We start from the raw sequence: 25,053 nt of genomic DNA on the forward strand, positions 1-25,053 counted from the left end.
ATGCAGGGCAAAACCCAAGGAGCAGCTCCAGCCCACATTTTTAATCCTGCTGCTCTGGATGGAGCAGACCAGGGAAGAAACCTTAATCTGATCAAAATAGCAAAAGTGAGCAGACCTCAGCAAGGCCAGAACTGCAACAAGCCCCTCGAAACAAACCCTGGTCTCTCAGTTCACATGCTGCACAACCCAGGAGTCACTCAGGAGGATTTTCACACGTGTTCAAATGGCACACACTCCATCAGGCATCTCCCAGTGCTGTGTACCTGCCATGATTTGGTATTTCAGTTGCTAGTCATGGACAGCTAACCTAAGTGTAAAGGTGACATGCAGCTAATAGAACCCCGGGCAGATTTTAAGAAGAGAAATCAATCTAATTTAGTTTTTCTTCTCCTTCATCTTTGTTTGATACTACAGAAATGGATGTTTTGCTGAGAAGGATGTTTGAGTGGGAATCTGCCAGCTCTGCTTTTTTGTGGATGTTGGCATAAGGCAGTCAGGTGGGAGTTCTTTATTAAAAATGTTATAAATATTTTGAACACTGGGTTGGTTTTACATGGCTTGATTTTTTGGCGAGAAGGGAAGAAGCCAGCCACAGAAGTGATTTTCCTGTGGGAAGCTGCTAGAAGCTTTCTGCATGCCTGAAAAAACCAATTGCAGGCTGGCTATGAAAATAGACATGCTGCTAAGCCAATTTATGTAGTTAGCAATGCCCCTGTGATGACATATTTGACAAAGAAAAAGCATGTACAATTCCTCTTTTTTCTTTTGAGGTGTAGGGAGGTGGCTGCCCTGGCTTGGTTGCTGGGGGCCATCCTGGCACTGGGAGCTGCCATGGCTTGCAGTGAATTCTGCTTGCTTAGCCACTTGTAGCCAGCCATGCTGAACAGAAGAGCAAAAGTGATGGCAATAGCTTCTCCTTTTTGGTGCCCTGCATGAGGAGAGGTGCTGAATGGTGCCACCAGTTGTAAAAATGCAGCAGACCCTGACTGCAGGGAAGAAATGATGTCTGGCTCCAGATCAGAAGGCTGAAGGATAGCTTTATTAAACTATACTATATTATATTAATATACTATTTAAAGAAATACTATACTATTCTACTGAGAGTCTGAGCCACAGCTGGATCCAATTGCTCATCAAACCCAAACAACCTTCACCAGAATCCAATCCAGCCATCACTTCAGCTAAACAATCTCCATCCCACATTCCACATGGGGGAACAAAGGAGCAGAGAAAAAGATTGTCTTCTTCTCTCTGTGCTTCTCCTGAGATACAGAATTATGTCTCTCTGTCCAGAGAATGTGACTGTCACAGCCACCCATGTGGTGGTGGTGAGTGTCATGGGACTGGCAGCAAGTGACTGAAGAAGATTATATATCATCAATTTCAGCACTTTTCTAGTTTTCATACATGAGAAATAGAGCTCTAAGCGCCACAGTGGGAGAAATATATTTATACTTAATAATCACCAATGTGAAGAGCAAACCATAGAATTGCAGCAAAACACTTGTTGACATCCAAAAATTTTGAGAAAGAGGGTTGAAATGGGGAATAAAATGCATAATTATAGAAACAGTGAGTGGTGTTCAGAAAAGAAGACAGGTTGAAACATTTTAAAAAACTAGTGAGTGCAACTCTCCTTTTACTCTTACTCAGAGAATCTTTGCTCAGTTTGGCACCTGGGTTAGCTGGGCCAAAACTTTGTATTGGGATAGACAAGGCAAAGAAGCCAGTGAAACAGAACATGGGGTTAAATCTTGAACAGGAAGGTTAACACTTCCACCAGTTCTTTTAACTACAGAACTGCAGATTTTCACTTCTTTGATTTGTGATTCAACTTTAAAGCATAAATTTACATTTCACCATATGTATTTTGCTCTTCCGCAATGAATCTACATTACATTTTATAGCTTTTCATTGTGATATCAGTATGCTCCCAGAATAATATTTTTTTTTTTCATGGGCTGAAGAAAAACACAACTCTGCAAAATGCTGATGCACCCAGGCCTGGGCACTACACAGAAGCAGAGAATATGTACAAAAGGACACCACCCCCTCTTTGGAACTGTATTTTGTACCTGAGGTAGCACTGCTGGTCCTTGTCCTGCCAACCTCTGCAAGGAGCTGACCTGAGGAACCTTAATGGGCACTGCAGTGATCGTTCCCAAAGTCTGTTGGAAGAAAAACATTTGAACACAGCTTAAAACAATTGCAAAGCTTTCCCAGACAGAATCTCTCTGAGCTAGCAGTTCCCTTCCAGCTCTTTTTCTCTCCCCAGCTGCCCTGGCTGAAGGCTCTCTATGCACCAGACTGTTTTCCAAAAAGATCTGAAATGCACCACAGTGACATGTATTGGTACAATGATGCATTTCATGGTAGCCAGGGTCACAAAGAGATATTTGCTGTGCCTCAGGAAATAGTAAATACTGAATTATTAAAACGGAAAGCTGCCTATAAATCTGCTGCAGCACACTGCCACACAACATTCAGCTGACACCCATTTGGGCCAACACAGCATTTATTGCCATCCATGCTTATTTTTATTAGTCACCCTTTTCTCAGTTGTATACCAAATTTTTTCAAAGCTTATTTAAGATAGGATGGAATAAGCAGATGGCTTATAAATTTATGATTGGGCTATATTTGTAAAGAAGACAGCTAACCCCATCCAATATGGCCTTGGACATTTCCAAGGATGGGGAAGCCATCTAACCAAAAGTTCATACTTTGGCTAACTGGCCAATATTCTAAAGGTGAGGTTTTGTAACTTTTATCTAGCATTTTGTTATTGCTGTTGGGATGACACAGCAGTATGAGCTAGCATGAGACTGTCATTATAACAGCAAGAGACAGTCACCAAACAGAAATCTTATCAGGCTGTTAGAAATAGCTAATATGGAGGAAAACATAGATTCAACTGAATTTCCCTAAATTTAACTCTTCTCTAAACCAAGATTTCGGATCACAGCCAGCAAGATAAAATATGCTATTATTACCCCAATCTGGTAATGAAATTTGTCAGTAGTAAAGAAACTATAACATAATCAGCTCAAGGAAAGTGAAACTGTGTCATATGCATACTGATATGCTCTCCTCAGACCTCACTCAGAGAGTGGCAAAACAGTCTATTTCATTCTGTCTCCAGTGTTTCATAAGAAATAACAAGTGTATTCAGGCAGAATATTCTCAATAAACTTCTCCTAGAGTGTTTATATTTTTACCTCTGCTACTCCAGTCAGAGAATTTAGGGGTGTGATGTTGCATATTCAGCAAAGATTAACATTTGAAGAAGAGTTGCCTGATTAAAACAACAAGGAGGGTTGAACGGTTATAAACATGCAAGACAATTTTTCTTGAGTACTCATGGATTACTAGTACCCTGGATTATCCATGGATAAATATACTCCATTAAAATTCTGTCTCAAGCCAAGAGAAGAGAGAAAGGGGGCAGAGAGAGCAGCATTTCCATCCATGGATGACAAAACAAGTAAATCACACCTTGCTTTAGGAATTAAGGATCTGGCAGCAGGGTGAGGAACAGACGGGGGTATTTCTGCCACAGTTTCCTTATAGGGTGATACATGGACTAAAAACAATGGCAACTTCATTGCCCTCTCTACCCTATCACAGCCTCACACATTGGCAAGAATAACATGAATTACTGCAGTCTGGGGAGAAGGAGAAATTGAGCTGCCACCTGCTGCTATGGGTTTATTAGACTTATCACAAATTCCTGCTTAGTATTAGCATGAATTGTAATGAATTCAGCCCAGATTCCGATTTTTTAGGGTAAATACCAAAATGAACTTTGCAACTGATGCTACAGAAAGCTGATCACAAGCAGGATCTATATTTTCCTACTATCCCAAAAGAGATTTCTTTCACCACACAGTGAAGTCCAAGGTATACTTGGAAATACCAGGGGTCCCACTATTTCTCCTGGGCTGCACAGATACATAAGGAGACATAACTGTTCTCTCACTCCAGAATTACACCAGGATAAGTAAAATCACTCCAGTCAATCACGGAAGAGAATCAGACTCCACCAGCAACAGAAGGGCAAAGACACATTCAGCTCTACAGCACGTTACCAAAATAAGAGTTTAACTCAGGAACATATGGGTTTGTTGTATCTCAGCTGAACAGTTCAATTATTTGAGCTCAACTGACACTACATTGCTGGATTATTTGCAAATTATTTTATACTGACACCAATACTGCAGCACAAATACTGTGTTCCTGCAATGAATTATGGAAATTCTAATCTTCTTTTTAAAGAACATATGTATCTTTTTAAGATCTAGGTCTTCTTCATGTTGAACCTAAGCTATTAAAAAAAATCTCCTTGTCTGTTACACGTTCAATATTGGCAACAACAGTTTTACAGAATGGATTTTTAATGTGGTAGTGACAGGGGAACAGATTGCTATGGCAACAGCAAAGACGAAAATTCTTAACCTGAATGGATCATCACTGAAGTAATTGCAGGGGTTTTTTTACCCATTCTACATCCATTTTACAACTTGAATGCTGCATTCAACCTTAAGCTGGGCTTTATATAAATGCCAAGCACTGTATGCAGCCTCCAAGTTGATTTGACCTAAAACTTGCTGCCCCTTCCCTCACAAATCCTGGATAACTGCTGTGCTCTAGTTCACCTAAACATCTGAATATTATCATGTTTCCATGTCCACCAATAAAAGCAACAGGCCTTTGGACATAACTTTGAGGCCTCTGTAAGACATGTTCGCATACATATTTTTTCTTTCCTTTTAGACTCAACTTGCACAAAAATCAGTGGAAATAATTTTTCATTCTCCAGAACCTGGTGAAATCACTGTGTGTGGTATTTCCAATAAACAGATGGAATAAGGTATCAGTTTCACATTTCATTGTATTCTAAAGAGGCTGTTATTTCAGACACATATTTTGTGTAAACAGTCATTTATTTGGAATTTCATAGAAATGTAAAGGTTTACTTTACAGATTTTAAGTGTTTGTTCTCCCCAGTTCCTCTCCCTTTACTCAGAATTCATTAATCATAATTGCATATGCAATTTATGATTGTTATGAAGTAGATAATTGGAAATACATGTCCTGTTGCTTTTTCAAAATATCAATATTTTTGAAACTATCCTTTCTTTGGACACCAAAAATATTATTTAAACCAACTTTTCTTATAGCCAATTAACAACGACTTGGACTTTTGTCCTGGAACAGTTCTCTCTGCATGAGGGTAGCCACAAGCAGTAGGAGGCAAAGTACCACCTTAAATTCCACACCTGCTTTGAAAACCAAATCCTTAGTTGCTGCTGGGGTTTTTGTACTCATCCCTTTCATCACCACTCGTTTGCAAGGAAGCCCAAGGTGGAATCACATCTCATGCAAGTATCAGAAGAGTATATGCAGAGATGAAGCAAGCAATGTTCTGCTTTTCCTGTGTCTCCCAGGCTTTTCAGAGCACCACCCAATTTATCTCTGCTTTTATCATGGGATTTTCAAATCCCTATCTCTACTTCTTGCTACTTGCACATTGCCATCTGGGTGCACTGAAAAATACAAACTCTGAACACACTGTAGGTATGTATTCTGGCAAAGGAAAAACACAATGAATACAGCCCACATTCTTTCCTGTTTCAGAAATCCTGCTGATTACTTACACAAGGAGACACCTGTGCCAAATGCCTATTCCTAAACACAATTTGCACCATATTATTTACTGGTCAGTAGCTTTGTTTTTTTAATGCACCATTTTTTAAATAAAAAGAATTATAAATAATTTCTACATATATATATATATATATATACACACACACACTTCATTGTCAATTTTTTCCATAGGCATTAGCTCACACTCCAAATTTCTGAATCAAAATAAAAAAGAAAAAAAGTTTGGAGGTGCTAAATGAATTAGCATGCACATACCTGTTCTGTGATTTGTAGCCTTATTCAGAAACCATATTTAACAAAATAAGTCTCCACCTCCTGCACAAATGAGCACAATGCCAATGAGGTGAAGCAAGACTCAGCAGCTGTGATCACTCCTATAGTCTCTTGCTCAGACGACTCATAAAAGGTTTCCTGTTTAACTACTCAGCTGTTCCAGGTTGATCTGGTTTTTAATGACTAATGTTTTCAAATGACTTAGTCTGCGTTCAGAGTTTGCAGAAATATTCCTGAGTAAAGGGAAAATGTATGAACAATGTCACACAAAAAGCAGTTTCATGCCTCTGCCTCAAGTGGAAATCTTCAACAGACCCAGCACCACTGTCCTACCACAGCTGCAAGATATGAAGGTTACAGTGTGAAAAGGGAAGGCAACGGGGTGAAAAATAAAGGAGGAAATGACCATCATCCCTTAGTGATTTAGGAATCCTCACCTACCAAAATGGCCCATGCAGCCTATTAGCAGCTGCTGAAAAATTAGAATTTCACCTGAGCACCCACTGGACCCAGAGCTGCTTTTGTACTCCTTGCTCTGAGTGTTTTATTGCTCTTTTGTCACTCAGAAGTGGAAAACATGAGGGGAGTGACAACCTGAGGCAACAAAATTGTTTGCTTCCAGACAGTGCCTTTTGTCAGGCCTGAGCTAAGCTAATCCAATTTTCTAGGCAGAAGAAGGCTAAATTTGCTTCAGAAAGTATCCAGTAAGCAACAGAACAAAGACAAGGGGAAAACCAGTATTTCTTAGCTAAGGTGGCAGAGAAAAGCAGGGGAAGGGTGGGGGGGACAACAGAACCCACAAAGAAAATGGAATGAAAATTCCAGCCCTTTATGACAAAAGAAGCTGTTATATCAGTTCAGCCATAAAAACTGGATGTTGGTAGCAAAAGTTGTTTCCTTGAGAATAGAACTTGGGGAAAGTACAATAAAATTTTGCCTGAATTCTATATAGAGTGTGTATAAACAGGACTGATTTTAAAATCATGCAGTTAATATTGTTTGTTAGGATTAGAAAAAAAAGGAAGCAGCAACTTTCTCAGCAAATGTTAACTTGGATGTGCAGTACATCCCATAGGCATGCATTTTATACTTAGGCAGATTGGTCAGCAATATTAAACTACTAATTCTTCAACAAAACCCAATGGAAAATATTGCTTTAGCACAATATGGTAGAATTATCATTGCTATTGAATTCCTAATTTTGGTATTCCATAGTTCTAGGACTGCAGCTGTGAAAAATCATTGCAGATACTGCTATGTAGGTGCTGTCTCCTAGTAAAAGAAAATAGCCATATTTAGTTTTGGAAGGTGGCAAACTCTATGGTATTCACTTACAAATGTAATTTTTTCTTTGATGATCCAAATAAAAAGGTTGTTCTTTTATGTTCAGATAGTAAAAGGATTTGGTAAATTTATGCTTATATAAATAAATCCATAAATATATACAGATATATTTATATATATGTATATGTATGTGACTACATAAGCATACCTTTCAGAACACAATATATTACCCATAACACTTTTCCAGAATTATACTATAACAAAGTGAGCACTAGTGCTTCCCTTCAATGACAGAGCCAGGAAATTTGAGGACTAGTAAGCAGAAAATCTCCTTTCCTTTCCTTCTGCTTCCCAGCTCTTCCTTCAACCAGTTCCTTGAGCCCAACCACCTGCTCCAGAGTAGGAAGAGTTCAGATTCTACACTCACACATGGCACTGTGAATCATTTAATTATCAGAACACACTTGAAAGAAAGACTCTTCCAAGCTTTTCTGCTAAATTAGCCAGTGACAGAAGAAAGGATGTGGTTTTGTGGCACAGTGGCTGAGAGAACACTTGGGGCAAAAGAGAACCAACAATTCCAATCAATGCTCTGGTCACCTCGTTGCTCATCCTTGTTAGCATGACAGCAGTTCCTACAATGCCTCAGTTCAAGCATTTTTTTTTTAAATATAACTGGTAGAAATAGAGGCATCCCCAGATTTCACCTGGGCCCAGGCCTGAATGCTACTGAGCAGAGATTGATGCTCTTTGAGCTCCATGCAGCATGTTTCAGCTCTGAAGTTCTTCCAAAGATCTACTCTAAATCCCTTTTGCTAGAAATAAAAGGTAGAGAGAGAAAATACATTGTGTTTTGAGCTTGCCTACTGTGCCAATCAGATGGTACAACACTAAAGTCTTCATGGAGGCAGAGCCATGGACTTTAAGAGCCTTAGCCCAATGAAAGGCTGAGTGCATATCCATAGGGATACCACTGAAAAGATCAGGACTTCAACCACGTCACTCCCAGAGGTAAAACGGAGGAATTTATTTATTTATTTTTCAATTGGACACTCATGGAATCATAGAATGGCTTGGCTTGAAAGGGACCTTATTGATCATCCTATTCCACACCCTGATATTGGCAGGGACACCTTTCACCAGACCATATTGCTCCAAGCCCCATCCAAGCTGGCCTTGGACACTTTTGGGGATAGGACATCCACAGATTCTCTGGGAAACATGGGCCTCACCACCCTCACAGGGAAGAATTTCTTCCCAATATCCAATCCAACTCTGCCCTCTGTCAGTTTGAAGCTATTCTCCCTTGCCTAGTCACTATAGGACCTTGTAAAAGTTTCCCTCCATATTTCTTATTTCTTAAAAAGATATCTTAAATCCAAAATAATTGCCAGGAAGCTATAAAAGGGAACTCTTACAGCATGAAGTGGCTAATAACTTTTTAGATTGAGAGGCTCTTACTCAAACAGGGTTATTTATACTGTGCCATTGGTTGCAAAAACTAAATGTTGATAAGGGAAGCTACTCAATTATCTTCTGCATGCAGATATGAAAGTTCTGTACACTCTACACCCATATACTGCAAAATGAAAAAATGTAAAAATTAGGATGAATGTGTCAAAAAGCTGGTGTGTTTTTCTTTTTATGAAACACCCCTTTTAAAAGAAAATATAGTAGTAATAACAACAACAACAAAAATCACTAATAGCTTGCCAAGCCTATTGTACTGTCATTAGGAAAATAGTGAAAGGCATGCTAGTGATGTATCTTCTAGATTAATTCTTCTGGTACAAATAAAGCTTCTCTAGACCTGGCTTCAGTGGAGATGTTCCAAATTCACACATTTGACAATGCTCATAGAACTTTCTGTGAAATACTATGTTATTAAGTTTTATAAACTTAAATTTACTGAAGTGTAAACACACAATAATATTCCAAGATATAAATTAATTCTAGTTCTATGTAAGAACTTCTAAGTTCAAAACCCATTTCTGGATTCAGGCTAGAAGGATGAGAGTTAGAGCTCATATTCCTCAAGGCTTGACAATTCTGAGCCATCACAGTGATGGTTCAAAGCCACTTACTCTGGCTTTGAAACCTACTTAAAACTACAAATACAGCAGACACCTGAAGGTTTCTATCTTCTCATACTTATTAGGGAGGTTGGGCTGGCCTTTTCTAGCAATAATAGCAAATACAATATCTAATTTCCCATATTACAGGAAAGATTAAAAATTACACGTCAACAGAATATAGAGGATTGGCTTGCATTTTGAAAAGACAAGTGTGAGGGAAAATGAACATAGTAATGCTTTACCCTAAAGAAAATGTGAAAACAGCAAATTGGGTTGTGGGGTTTCATTAGAGCAAATGCTAGTTAATTACCATATACAGTCTTCTAAAATCACAGTATCCCTGTAGCATCTCTGTCAAATTTCTACAGTATTCTTACTACTAGGCTACAATATCCTTCTTTAAAAAATCTTAGTGTACTAAGATATTATTCAAAGAAAAACTAATATTATATTAAATTAAACAATGCTGACTTGTGTGTTTATTTCACAGCCAGAAGGATAGTAAATATTTAAGTAAGCCCCTTAAGTCATCATTACTAGTTCAGCAAACTACAGGAAGCACAATGTTGCTTTAATCCTATCAAAGCTGTCATTCACATTCTGGTATTACCTATTCAATCACTGCTATTGCAGTCATCCTGCAAATAAAAATGAACACAACTCCAACCCAGCCAGTCTCATTGTTTGATTCAGTGAGGGATGCAACAATCAAATTGTCTGTAATATCCTACATGTGCAAATTTATTGACACAAGTCACTGAGCTGGGGTTGCAATAAAATAAAAAAGAAAAAGAAGCTATACCAAGGTCTATAATAAAGATCTCACAGAGAAAACCTCCCAGACAAACAGTCATACCCATTCACAAAATGCTTTGCACAAAAACAGTGGGGATGGTATTGCCTTAAGTGGTCAAATCTCAAAGGACAATATTTGGCCAAAGAATTAGAAGAGTCAAAAAGATTAAGACCCCAGCACAGAAAAGCAGGTAAAATGCAAACTGATACATGGGTATGATTAATCCATTTGAAGACATGTGAATTATATACATGTTAATGCAGGGTTATGCTCAAATGAAGGATAAACTTGAAACTGTTTTCTGAAATTACTGATATTGAAGCCTGACTGTAAGATCAACAAAAAGAATTTTGGTTTGTCTTACCTTGCCTGGTGCCTAGCTTATTTTAAAAGCATCTATATTCAGTTCTCATAATGATAAAAATCCAATTCCAGTGCAAGTCTTTCTACTCAAGAGGGCAAAAACATGACTCAAGACCACAGCATACCGTCTGCACAAGAATTATCTGCACAGAAGAAACATCAAGCTCAAGAGTGATTTAAAAGCAGTCAAAGAAGAAACAGGCTTATGCTAAGTAAAAGTAACTAGACTTTCCCCACCCATACACACATATATGAGTATCAAAAACACACGCTACAGCTTTTAACAGGCATCCGCCAACACTCTGTCCTTGTCACTGATGGAAACTGAAATATATCTGCCTTGCCATTCAGCTATTCTCTAAATTTAGAGATGAACAAATTTGGTTAAATTTGGATCAGGCACTTTCTGACTCACATTATCCTCCAAGCTGGCAATCCTTCACATGTCACACAAAAATGCCATTTAACACAGTGCACCATCTCACTCCTGAAGAGGCACTGCCCACAGTCGAAGCAAGGGATATGAGAACACCCCATTAAAAGGCAAGAAGCTCATGCAAACCACTCTCATATGAACAGCAAATCCATGCTTGTGGGTTGAAGTATGCATTCAAAGAACCAAATCTTTTAACTAGTGCAAACAGAACGCCATCACTTGGAGCACAACTCTCTAGATTCCTGGTCAGGGAGGGTCTGTCCTTCTCTATAGGACTGTCTCCACACACAGATGATTTTCTTCTCTCACATACACACACAAACACTTTTAATTACTTATTGTGTAGCAATTTAACTTGAATTTTTATGAAATGGCTGTGATGTGAGGAAAAGAGAACAACTAAACCCTAGCATCAATAAGTACCAATAAATATTAATACAACATAAACACCACTTATATTGCAATGTGAAACAAGTTTATTATCCACAGATGAAATAAAATTGCTGCCTTTATTACTGTCAGGAATTACTTCTAAGATATTTCTATTTACTACTTGAGTATCCATCAGCACTCTGTATTTACAGCATCTACTCTTTCGCCCATCTCTCTCACCAACCCCTCCACATTTATACATAAAATAGTTGAAGATCAGTATTTTCTGATACATTTTTCCAATCAATTTCAATATAGACACAAATGCACACTGTGAGATTAGTAGCAGACCAATTGCCAAATCGTGGTACAGTTGGAACACCAATAGGAGAACCTATCATGCCTGTATTTGCAATGTGAACATTGAAAGAGGATAAATACAGAGTTTGCAGTCTGGTATCAGACTCCTGCAAATTATTCAACTATCCCACAAACTCTGAAGATGATGAGAAAACCCCACCTTTAAACAATAAATGGAACTGTTTAGCAATATTCCAAAGTTTTCATTTCCTAAAGTAGTGCCTTTTATTAAAGTAATAGCACATGTAGAGTAAGTAGACCTGTTTATGCGTCCCATAATTTAGAAAAAGACCTAGATGATTTCTCCAGCCCCAAAGCTTATAATCTTTCACTATTACAATCTGCACTTCAAGTCTGAATCACACAGCCCTCAAATTTTCTATCCATCCCCTCACATTCTTGTTCCCCCATTTTAAATAGATCTAATGTGAAAATTCTGACATTTTCAGGAATGCTTGACTGATAATTTCCGTGAAGCACAGACAGCCTCCAATTATAATGAAATAGCTACAGTGTATTATAATTTTTAGAGCATTCTTTGCATTTCTGAAGTGAATCAAAGCTCTCCATGGGAGCTACTCTGATTAATGTCAAAACAATCATGTGCTAAAAACTCTCAGCCTTAGAATAAGGTACTCAAAATTTTGTTTGTATGGATAATATATAAGGATGTATGAAAATATCACAGAAACTTCCACAAGGGGACAGAATCACAGAATTCCAGAAAGGCTTGCTTTGGAAAAGACCTTTAAAGCTTATCTCATCCTACCCCCTGCCATGGCCAGGGACACCTTCCACAGGACCATGTTGCTCTAAGCCCCATTCAACCTGGCCTTGGACACTTCCAAGGATACAGCAGCCAGAGCTCCTCTGGACAACCTGAGCCAGTGCCTCACCCACCCTTACAGGGAAAAAATTCTTCCCAATATCTCATCTAACCCTGCCCTCTGTCAGTTTGAAGCCATTCTCCCTTGTCCTGTCACCCCAGACCCTTGTCCAAATTCTGTCTTCACCTTCCTGGTTGGGTTCTTCAGACAATTAACTCCCTGCAATTAATTCCCTTCTCTTCTCCAGGCTGAGCAATCTGAATTCTCCCCTGGGTTTCATCACAGCAGAGCTGCTCCATCCCCCTGAACATTTTGGTGTCCCTGCTCTGGCCTGGCTCCAGTAGCTCCCTGTCCTTCCCGTGCTGGGATCCCAGGGCTGGAGGCAGCTCTGCAGGTGGGGTCTCACCTGAGCAGGGCAGAGGGGCATAAAAACCCCCTCCTCTGCTGCCCATGCTTCTACATTTTTATCTTCCTACCAGTTAAAATTGCTCCCGAGAAAAGGCATGACATTGGAGCAATTGCATTTCCCCCCTTTAACTCTGTTTGGTTCTCTATAGACAGGACAAAGAAGTACTTCTGATTATAAGAACATACAAAGGTGCTGGCAGCTCCATCTTTCTTCTGCAGGACCAGGAACCACTGACAAAACTAAAGTAGTTTCCAGTTAATGTCTTTCTGCTTGTGTTCCTCAGTAGAGACACTTCTCAGACAGACACAGCAAAAAAAATCCATTCCATAAATATGTAGGCAGCATGTCCATTCCTACACCCCACTGCACATAGACCTGCAGATGGGATGTTCAGTGACACAAATGCTGCAGACAATGACCATGGGCTAGTCTCCAGAAACTGGGACTCACAATTATTTCCTTGTGGAGGCCCAAGGGCTGGTGACTAAAAGAATTCCTTGACTTTGGAGGGGTTACAATAAATAATGCACCCCAAGATTAGGGTGAGACAAGCCTCTTTCCCACAAGTCTCTGCATTTGTATGTTAATTCCCTGTGAATTCTGCTGTCCCATTGGCCCTGCCCCCATGTTCGGCCCCTATTTCCATTTTTGTGTATCTCCTAGACTGTTCTCCATTCCCCTATTGCGGAATCCCTATTGGCCCTGATTTATCTCATCGCTCCACCCAGCCAATCTCCAAAGGCTCTCCCTGTTTTTAACCACACCTTGCACCATTTTGTCCTACTGCCATTTGACCTTGATCCTGGGAACCAGCCCCTCTTATCCCACATGTAATCCTGGACCCTCAGCCCATCTGGGCTCTTGTCCCTGGGCTGTGTTTGGAGTTATGCCTTGTTCTTCAATAAACCATCATTTGGATCCCCAAACAAGAACCCAATTGTACTGCAACACTACATTCCCTGGTCATTCATTTTCTTCCAGCGTGGTGTTCCTTTGCCAGTTCCCACAGAAACAAATTTGGAAAAGTTGCTCTTAGGTTTTTTTACAACAAAGATCTGACAGTCATTGTAAATCCACTTTTACTTACCCTTTCCTGCTGAATATTCTGCTGCCTTCGCTGGAAATTTTTGGCTGTGTAAGGAATACCATATAGGCCCTAATGAGGTTTTATTCAGTTCCTGAGAGTCTTTATTCAGTCTTTGGGTGTCTGAACCCTAATGTAGACCAAATGGGAATGCAGATTGAGCAGAGAAGAAATCCACATGATTTAGATGCATTGATGCATACGTATATCTGGGATGTTAAAAAGGAAGCCATTTATCATCAGGAAGCATAAGTGCTTATTGTGAATCTGACATTTAAATATCCCATCAACAGCAACCAACATTGAGAAATGGTTTCATTAACCTGAAAGGATGTAATTTTATGCTATTTAGCAAGAAATACAAATTTTAAAGTGCTTTTCTGCTGTATATATCAGAGTAGTAAGGCCAAATCTCGCTGTTAGATACCCATATTTAAATACAGAGTAAATTAATGAACCTCTCTTAATAAACCTTCAACTAAGAGGGTGCAGATACAAGCAGAATCTGTCACACACACTCTATAACTCACTTCCTAAAATTACCATGTTCTTTACAACATTCTAGTGGTAGAGTTAAAACGTAAGTCCCAATGGCAAGAATTGAATGCCACTCACTGGATGGTGAGTGGAGTGGTAAATCCTTGGAGTTCCTCCTCTCTGAGTGTTTTTCTTTATTATTATTCTGTCCTGGGGTGACTTTATGATGCTTGTATCCCCAGTGTCTGTTTAGCCCAGAAATAAGTTTCACACCTTTCAGACTGGTTCTGAGAGCAAAGTGGGAGAGAAGAAGCCACAGTTTGTTTTTAGGGACTGCTCTCATAGACCAGCGAAAGCAGAAAGCTCAGTGCTCTAATAAGGCCCCAGCAAGAAACCCAGCCTTTGTTTCACATTTGAGGAAACCATAAAAAGCAGAACAATTTATGGGAAGTCAATAGGAACTGTTACCCACACAGAGCAGTCTTTGCTCTGTTGCTCCAGGACAGACATCCAGAAACCAATACAGTGACCGATAAAACAAAGCTGAAGTGAGCCCTCAGCTAATCTCTTCCATATCTTGAAATTCATCAGCCACCTGACCAACACAGATCTGAAGAAAAATACAGCTGAACACCAGCTGTAACACACAGTAAGAGCAGGAGCCATGGACTCCAGAAACACAACGATTTTGGCAATCACAACCTGGCACATCTCTGATGCCAGCGAGATGCTGGTGCTCCGGCCATGGCCAACAGGACCAAGGCTCTCATAATCCATAGAAAAATGTCTTTATATTTCTCCTCCCTTAGATCTGTGTGGAGCCTCTGGATCTTTCTTTATCATTTCCACCTGCATTTCAGTGCATGGATGAGGACCAAGTATAAGGCATGGAATAATAATGCCTTAGTCATACTAATTCCATATTGTGAGGATAAATTAACTATTGCCATGTTTTCAGGTACTGTACTAACACGGATTCTAGAAAAAAAAAAGCTATATATAGCCACATAACCAATACAGTTAAATACCTCTATAAATAAAATCTGTAAGTACTGCTTCAACACAAATAATAGATAAAAACTAAAGAAGACTTAGTCGTATGCACAGGCAGATTTACAGTTATGGAGGAAGTACTTTTACAAAGAGCATAGTGAAGCATATAAAGTAGGATGGTGAAGAGAAAGGTAAGAAATCATTCTACAAATACATTATTCTGAAAAATGACCATTGTAGGTAAAAGTATGTTCAAAAGTTCCGGGATGCATTTTTTTTCTAGTAAATTGAATACACAGATAAGTAACAGGTATAAATGAGCATATTCCTACATGTATAAAATCCACATTTCCTGAAAAAATAAATGGATACCTGTGTTGTCTGCTCAGACTAAACAGGAACACAAGCAGCTCTGTGAGCTGAGGAGTTAATGAAGTATTTGTGGACAACAGTTTACTATCTTGCCAAGAATTTATAGCACTATAGACAGAGATCCCAGTGAGTTCCAGACACATGTGTGTGTGTCCTGCTGCTCCATGGCCCAGCGCTGGCTTGTCCCCCCAGCACTTTTGTCTTGAAAGGCAGACAAGGGGTCTGAGAGCAGTGTTCCCCTTCTCTGCTTGTGCTCCCAATACTGCCTGATCCAGCTGTCTTTCCAACAGCCAAAATGCTTTCTGATTTCCCCAGACTAGACCCTGGGATGACTGCTGGGCCACAGTTTTGCTAGTTAGAAGAGAATGAGGAGGCAGCAGAGGGTCATTTTCTTTAAAAGGTACATTGTTCCACACAGCAGATGGGACTTCGTCCTTCAGCAAAGCAATTTCAGATCTTGCTTTCAGTCAGGAAATGGTGGTGAGGATAGGACAATGTAAATTCCACATAAATATCATTACAATAAAAATAAAAATTGAGAGGCTTACATTAAAATCTCTTTATGCCAAAGTATGTTGTAGGTACAGGCATACCATTGACTACCCAGTAGCTCTAGGGTATTTTCTCCACACAACAGCACTAGCAATTCTCTGAAGGCAAAGCACACCTATCATGCATACACCATATGCCAGCAAAATTCAGCTTATGCCAGCAAAATTCTGCTTTAGCCAACATAACTTGCTCCAGATTATCCAAATGAAGCTCTAACTTCATTTCTTGAAGTGGGAGTGAGAGCTCCACTCATGATGTCCCTGTCTGTACACTTGCATCAGTGTAGCTCCATCAGTCATGGCTTCACATGTGGCATTGACACTGAAAGGCTGCCAGGGAATAGTGCAGACCCACCACTGATTCCTGCAGCTCACCATTTCCAATGCTTACACATTTCAATCCTTTTTAATCTCACAATATATCCTACTCCTAATAAACCATGTGATATGTAGCTAAACAATCTTCTAGCATCTGTTATGCATTTATTTACTTAGATACTTTTTCCCAAGCAGATATGGCTTCCATTAAGTCAACAACATTTCAAAACCACTTTAAAAATCTGCTGGGTAAACAACAGCCTAAAATGAAAGTGATGACTTGCTGCTGCCCAAATGAAATTTTGGTAACAACCTTACATTTAATCCTATCTGTATTGGAAAGTTCTGTATATAGTGTTTGATGCCCTATGTTATTCTGCTGAGTTTCATTTGGCATTTAATTCTCCTTGCTAGATACCACATGACACGACCATACACACATCCTGATCCTCTAAATACTTTCAAGCACTGTTCAGGCACTTGTAACATTACATTTCATGCCCTTGCCCTTTCCCTCACTTTGCAGATGCAGAAGATGCAGATGCTACACTACACCAGTAATCTCAGTTACAAATGTCAGCTTTGCCCAGTTTGCAGAGATCTGTTATCCTCCATCTTACGGATACATACATCCCTGTTGAAAAGAAACCCAAACAACTTTACTGAGCAGTAGCAACACTACCAAAGAGCCCAAAAAGAAGATACATCAAATGCTTATCAATAAATGCCAGCAGTGAAATTTCCATCCAGCATTACAGTGCTTGTATCTAAGGTGTTGCTACATTGATTCATGATAACTCTCCAGGAACAATCAAGCATGAAGCCAGAATAGTTTTTTTTTTTATTTTTCCCAGAAAAATAAATTTTGCAAAACAAGTTTAATTTGGGTAGAGGGTGATAATTAACATGCAATCTGGCACTAAGCTTGATGACAGTTTAGGACCAATGGTCAGCTTGCATTTTTTATTTTTGCAATTCACTATTTCTTATTGTTTCTATCCATGCTTGCTGGCTATTCTCAAAAAGATAAAACTATGGCAGTCCTCTGGTTTAGAAACTTGCCATTCCTCAGCTTCTTCCTTCATAAATTACAAACATAATCAGAGGTAACTACAGTTGTTGAAAACTTGCTATGTGAAGACATCGCTAAGTAAAAATACCTTTTTCTCTAGCAAAACCAAGGCAAACCCCAAATGCTGGTCAACATTCCCATGCTATTCCAACAGCAGCAAGCCTCTGCTTGAAATGAAGCTGGTCCTTGCAAGGAAAAGTTGCAATGCCAGAACAAATAGTGTTTCATGTTTGAGAGCATCAGTGCTTGACTCCAGCAGGCTGCAATACACACTGAGCCCAGCACGCTTGGGGATGTGGAAGGTGGGACTGGGACCCATTTATCCTTTTGAATGGATAAATGGGAAGGAGCATGGAATATTCAACACCACAGCAGGTTAGAAGATCTTCCTCCAACAACATTTGAAGAAGTGAAAAGTTTGCAGCCAGATATTCTAACTCACTTTGCTCTCCAGCACCTAGCTTCACTATTTATCTAAACACATTAAATTATATTTCAAGCTTCTTCCCTCACTGCTTTGATCATTTTCTCCCAAAGGCTTCTGACAGTGACAGTAAAAGATAGTCCTTCACAAAATGATACACTGCTGTAATATTGAAGCTTTTATCTTTCATATTATTATCATTTATATAGTTATTTTCCAGGATTCTAAGAGATAGCCACAAGGATACCGTCACATTTTCAGTAAAGCATAAACAATGCTTTCTAAAAAGGAAATTACCCAGCATGAGATACAAAATGGATATTCAAAGTCTAATTCCCCCGACAGATACTTTTTGGTGTAACAGCTAAACAGAACACTGTTTCTCCAGAAAACCTGACAGGACAATTTGGTTTCCAAAGTGGCTGTATGTGCTTTGCATTTGTTAGTGGATGCAGTAGGTGATGGTCATGCCCTATGTGTTTAGGAAGGGGCTTCCTGGGTATTAAAATGCCTCATGCATTCCAACATAACTTTGACTTACAAAACTCTACAGGTATAGTTTGCCTGTTGCCTTTATCCATACCAGGTTCTCCTTTCATGATTATTAGAAATTCATATCCTGAGCCTGTGAAGGCGAATTAAAAAAGAAGCAAATCCCAGACTAACACAGCCCCTAAGTGCAGAAAGCAGAAAAGAAATCCACATTTTCTATGTGAGCAATTACACATTGCACTCTCTTCGACAAAGTTTTAGAAAGGCTTTGTCACTTTCTTCACATTTCAACTTCAACAGCATCATCTCCCTCTCCTGACACACAGCATGGCTAGAGTCAAATCTCTGGTTAATGGACAAAACATGGTGTGCAGCAAATAAACAGCACCCCTTCCCCTTCTGATCTCCTTTCGCTAAGTCCATTTAATCAATATTTTAATTACAGGAGCATAAACATAAAACCTGTACATGCACCTGGTCCTGGAGGCAGCAGCCTGCCAGCTCCGCTGTGCCTAAGCGAGGGCAGGTTCAGCACCTCACTGCGGGGACTCGGGGCTCCACCACCCCGCCAACATTTCTCCGCGTCACCTTTGTGAGGCTCCAGAACTGCTTTGCAATCGGAGACGTGGCGACAGAAGGTGGGGCAGCTGAGGACGAGCAACACGAGGTTCCCAGCGCCCGGCACCCCACAGGAAGCCCCCCGCGCCCCGATGGCTCCGGGATGGAGGGACGCATCTCCTTGCTCCTGCCCCCCGAGCACACTGGGATGGAGACACAGGTCTGCCCCTGCCCTTCGGCACCTCCCCCGGCCCGGAGCCCGCTCACACCCCGCGCTCAGCGTTCACCCGCTCTGCCCCGTCCGCGCAGGGCGCGCAGCGCCTCCGCTCCGCCCGGCCGCATCCCTCCCTGCCTGCCCCATCCCTCCCTGCCTGCCCCATCCCATCCCTCCCTGCCTGCCCCATCCCTCCCTGCCTGCCTGCCCCATCCCTCCCTGCCTGCCCCATCCCATCCCTCCCTGCCTGCCCCATCCCTCCCTGCCTGCCCATCCCATCCCTCCCTGCCTGCCCCATCCCATCCCTCCCTGCCTGCCCCATCCCATCCCTCCCTGCCTGCCCCATCCCTCCCTGCCTGCCCATCCCATCCCTCCCTGCCTGCCCCATCCCATCCCTCCCTGCCTGCCCCATCCCTCCCTGCCTGCCCATCCCATCCCTCCCTGCCTGCCCCATCCCATCCCTCCCTGCCTGCCCATCCCTCCCTGCCTCCTTCCCTCTAAATCCCCACCCTTCCCTCCCTCCCTCCCCCGCGGCTCCGGGCCGTACCTGGGTGCTGGAGCCTCCCCGAATCCGGGCCGTGCTCCGCGGATGGACGGGCGCGCCCTGCGGGGGCTGCTGCCCCCGGAGCCTTGGGGACGCCGGGACAGCACCGGACTGGCACCGGCACCACGCCGGGCTGGCACCGGGATAACGCCGGGATAACGCGGGGCTGGCACCGGGACAGCGCGGGGCTGACACCGGGACAACGCGGGGCTGGCACCGGGACCGGGATAACGCCGGGCTGGCACCGGGATAACGCCGGGATAACGCGGGGCTGGCACCGGGACAGCGCGGGGCTGGCACCGGGACAACGCGGGGCTGGCACCGGGACCGGGATAACGCGGGGCTGGCACCGGGACAGCGCGGGGCTGCCGCTGCCCACCGGCACCGCCCGCTTCTGCCGGGAGAGGGGGAGAGAGAAGCGGCAGCGGCACGGCGGGGCTGCAGACGCACACGGCAGCGCGGATTTGGGGTTATTTCCTCTACTTTTGGTAGGGTTTGCAGTTTTCTTCCTGGCAAGGGAAGGGTTCCTCGTCTTTTCGCTCGGGAATGCGTTCTGGGCTTCCAAAGTTGGGGGTTTGGGCTGGATTTTTTTTTCCCCTGGGGTTTTGCCTCGAACTAACAGTACAAATGATCGTGATATAAGTCTAGGCAATACTAGAGCGTCAATTAATAATAAATGGCTTAAAGAAAGGTATTTTCAACTTTCTCTTCCATTGGTCTGAATGTCCATTCCACGTGCCCACCGCACCTCAGTGCTTGGCGACCTCCTGTGTTCTTCCACCGGGACTGACTATAAACTCAGTTTGCTGCTTTTCCTTGAACCTTTTCCTTTCCTCACAAAATTCCACTATATTTTCCAGGGGTGAGAATTATAATAATTATGCTTATTATTATCATTATCATCATAATCCAAGCTAACTTTTCTCCACAGCACCATTTTAACTTGCAGTTCTCTGTTTTTCTTTATATTGCTAGAGTGGCTATTCCATCATCTGTAATAGGAATATTTTGATTATGAGCTTGCTATAGGATCTCTGACAAGATTTGTATTTGAGATTTCCGTAGGTACTGTGAAGATGCATATGGTAAATAACAGTGTGTGCATAAAATGCTCACTTTTGCAAAGGAAAAAAAAAACTTTTATAAAGTTGTTGCACTTTGAGTATTAATTTATAATTAATGCCATTTAGGCAAGCTAGGTATATGTGGAAAAAATATGCTGGTTCAAGCCTCTTTTGATACCTTTAATTATTAAAAATCTTGTCAACTAGAGTTGACATCAAAGGCACTTAATTCTGGAAACAGTTCTGCCCATGCTTAACTTTATACACTGACCATGACTTTGGACTCCAATGCAATTACATGTTATGTACACAGCCTTTGGGAATCTGCTGTTCTACTGTTAAAGCCCATATGAGTTTTGGTTCAAGTTTGTTTGTTTAAAATACAATATGTCTATGGAAGTGTGTGTGTGTATAAAGTTACAGACATGCTTAGTTCTTTCCAAAATCAAGGCTGAAAATCTTACTACTGGGCCTAAAGTAGAAGCCTTGTAGCATAAAACTTAAGTGATTTCTAGGAAAATACATCCTGTCTTACCTTTAAACCCACCACACACTTAAAGACTGGAAAGGCTTAGTGGAAATATATGTTTGCTCTGGGAACTATAGTTTTTGTGTTTATATGAAATCACAACCATCATGCTTTACCAGAGATATTTGCTTCAGATTTTAATATACAGAAATTACTTCTTTTTGGTCAAAGGTTGGAGTCAATGATCTCTCAGGTCTTTTCCAACCTTACTGAATCTGTCTGTGGTTCTGTGATTCTAATGTCAGCATTACTCTAGTAATCGTGACTTCGTAGAAATTGTTTTGAGCTTTCTTCATTTTTGTTTTTACCTTTCATTCTCCATTATCCTAACAATCATCCCAAGGAAGCATAGGCAACATTCTCCTTGTTCTTTATGCTATTATGTGCCTTAGAAGTTTTGAAGAGAAAAGAGCTTTAAAAACTGAAATATACCTGTCTGACAGTTTAAGATTGCCCAAGTGAAAGAGGACAGGTATGTGTTTTATGTAGGAAGGAAAAGTTGCTTACGAAAAAATTCTATAAACCCCTATTTCTGTGGTTTGTTGTAAACAGTTTTCCACTGATGTTCCTTGCACTGATTCCACGCCCCATGGTATGCTGCTGCAGATGCCAAAGAGAATTGGGAGAGCATGTGGGAGAGCTGAGCATCTCCTCTCCTGCTCTACAGAGTATTTCCTTGCAAAGCACCTCACCCCTACAGCGACATAAAGCTCTCAGAATAAGAGTTCAGCCCTGTGGTTGCGGTTTTCTTCATGTCCTATGAGAAATGCAAGCTCACAGAGTGTCTGATAATGCTGAACTTGGTTACAGTGCTAGAAATCCATTGCATGACTGGAGTCAGCCCAGGAGGGCAATCCTAGCTCTGCTGCAGACAACCAGAGGTTTGCTGTGACATCAGTAGCACTGGGTGGGGATTCTCTTTTGAGACCCCAGGAGCATTTGCTATTCCTGCCAGATCACAGTACTGATGAAGTGCCTTTAATGTTTGTCCTCAGAAATGAACGTGTGGGTTACTGAATGAAAAACTTCTTACATAAACTACTCTGATTTCACATTTTCACTTAATTTTCTAATAAGTAATATTCTAGTGGTATTTGTACAGCTTTGTTCTCAGACAGTTCAGCAACAGAAAACACCTAAACAAATAAAACTTCTTGACTCCAAAAGACAGACAATCCTTGGTAGCTCAGTGGAAAGAACAAGCAAATTAAGTAGAAGTAGATTATGACTTTCTTGACTAACTTCAACAGCAACTAATTGCTTTTTGTCTTGTTTCAAAGGAGCAAATTAGCAGAGAAGCAAAAAAGCAGAAATTCTGTAAACAAACAAAAAAATTTCATTATTCAAACTACCATCCATCCCTTACTCACTTGCTCTCCCTCCAGGCATTAACACTGAGTCAGTTTTGGGTCTTTGCATGTGATACATGCTAACATTTTTCCTAACAACCTCACAATTCTGTCTATTTGTGTGCATGCAACCAAAAGAGCCAAGGAAATAAAGATTACTGCTTGTTTCAGTCTAAGTTGTGATAAATATGAAATGCTTGCAAAACTGGAAGAATTTCATTTTGTGGTTTTTCTAAGTAAATACAGGGAAAACATTATGTCCTTGGGATAGGCTTGCAAAGACCAATTGGCCCACATCTGTTACCACCTAAGGGTACCATGTTATACTAAGTTTAAATAATTTAAAATTTTAGAAACTAAATATGGAAGTACATACAGAGGATCAGGTGCTCAAAATTAGCTTCCAAAATAGAGGTACAGAAAAATTGTCCATTTAGGGAAAAGCAGCATCTCTTCTGCGTCTCTTATTAATTTTATAAAATACACCTATCAAAACTTTAAAAGTAGCCCCTTTAATCAAACTGTGTCAATTAAGAGATAAGTTATTTTCATCTCTTTGTGTTTTTTCTTTGTAACAGCCATTTTTTACATTATAACCTGAGAAGATGTTGGTAAAGGAGTGTTGACAAGAAACAAAGATTATTATATGAGAGATTAAAATAATCCTCAACAAACCCTACATCTGCTGTATTCTATTTCTGCCAGATTAATTAAAAGAATAATCTTAGTTTTTAAAGAGAATGAAAATTTGCATTTCGAGAATCAGTCAGCATAACATATTATCAAACACTTCTGGAACAATGAGCAATAAGATTCTAAACAATCTTTGGACACTGCAGTAGAAAACATATGCTGATACAATGGAAGAGCCAAAAGAGAGGAAAAGAAGGAAAAAAAAATATTTGCTTTAAATGCTGGAAAGCAGGTCTCTGCTTCTCATCCACAGCATAATAGCACACATAATACACCAATTTTGGAACAGCGCCTTTTCAATAGCAACATGACTTTCATTTTCACTGCAGGATGCCACAGGCAGTCCAGAGTTTGAAATATGTATGCTGGTCACATGCAAACATGCCACAATGTGCTGGAAATCTGCCACTTGTTTATGATTTCTCATCTTGTACGTGGCATGATCTCAACTATTTAAAGCAGAGTTAATGCTTTTTTCCATATGTATCAAAATAACTCTGGCCTTGCTGTTTATTAGTGCGTGTAAGCCTTCTCCCCATCCCCTCCTTTCCAGCTGGGTCTGTGTTGTAAAGGTTTGCAAGTAAGAAGATAGCCATCCAACAGTTTTAGCCTCAAATTTGATTACTCAGATGCTACTTCTGCTATCACAAACCACCAATCATTCTGTTCAGTGAACAAAGCAATGGAAAGAGCACGGGGAGAAACTCTTTGCAGGTGGCTGCTGTGTTGTGACCCACACACTGAGCAATAGGGCACACGTATGGCTCCAGCCAGGCTCCACACACACAGCACTGCTTCTGGTGCACGCCTTTGTCTCCTTCATTGTCACTCTGCTGCACTTGGCATCGTGTCTTCAAACCCTTCCTGATCTGATGTCAACACTTCTTCACACAAGAATCACAAATGAGAACATGGTCATGCTCTACAAGGGAGGAAGTCTCACCTCCTGGCTGCTGTCTGCCATGGCAGTGATTTAAAACAGACACACACCTTTCAGCAAACCTTCATGTTTTGCTAGTAAAATATGAGATCTGTTTAAAAAGGACCTAAAATTCACTGGCCATCACATTTATATTTTAACACCTACACACTGTAGATAGAACCCTCAGTCCATTAATCTTTCCAGAATGATGCTCTGACAAAGCAGTTTGGCTGTGAAACACTGCAATTGTTTACAGAGCAGTATCAGTTTTTTTTTTTTCCTTAGTGGCCCCATGGCTATGAGAAAACATTTGGCATAACTCTGAGAGTTTATTTTGCTTTCAGAACACTGGAAATCCACTTTCAAACCAAAATGATGTTTTTATCAATTAATAATATAATATTCCACACTAATCTAATGCCATGCATGCAAACCAGCTGAACAGACTTCTCCAGCAATGAGAGCCGTGGCCTCTCTTCATTTACCCAATAGTCACAATAAAATTCTCTTAAACAACAGAATATTCAATATTCAG

At 40.8% G+C, this 25,053-nt stretch overlaps 1 protein-coding gene and 1 long non-coding RNA gene across 3 annotated transcripts in view; one reads left to right on the top strand and one right to left on the bottom strand.

Moving 5' to 3' along the window:
• The window catches only part of PHF21B (PHD finger protein 21B), a 160,433-nt gene that overhangs the window by 30,280 nt on the left and 105,100 nt on the right, over positions 1 to 25,053 (bottom strand). Inside the window, exon 6 of the mRNA XM_085569100.1 lies at positions 2,076 to 2,168. Within this exon, the coding sequence (XP_085425226.1) occupies positions 2,076 to 2,168 (93 nt within the window). The remainder of the gene's footprint in view (positions 1 to 2,075; positions 2,169 to 25,053) is intronic.
• The window catches only part of LOC146763349 (uncharacterized), a 53,612-nt gene continuing 48,176 nt past the window's right edge, over positions 19,618 to 25,053 (top strand). For both annotated transcript variants that reach the window (XR_014952285.1, XR_014952284.1), the window contains exon 1: positions 19,618 to 20,449. This is a non-coding gene — a long non-coding RNA (uncharacterized LOC146763349). The remainder of the gene's footprint in view (positions 20,450 to 25,053) is intronic.

The sequence above is a fragment of the Lonchura striata genome, chromosome 1A (assembly GCF_050655825.1).
Source record: "Lonchura striata isolate lonStrDom1 chromosome 1A, ASM5065582v1, whole genome shotgun sequence".
Classification (NCBI taxonomy): Eukaryota; Metazoa; Chordata; class Aves; order Passeriformes; family Estrildidae; genus Lonchura; species Lonchura striata.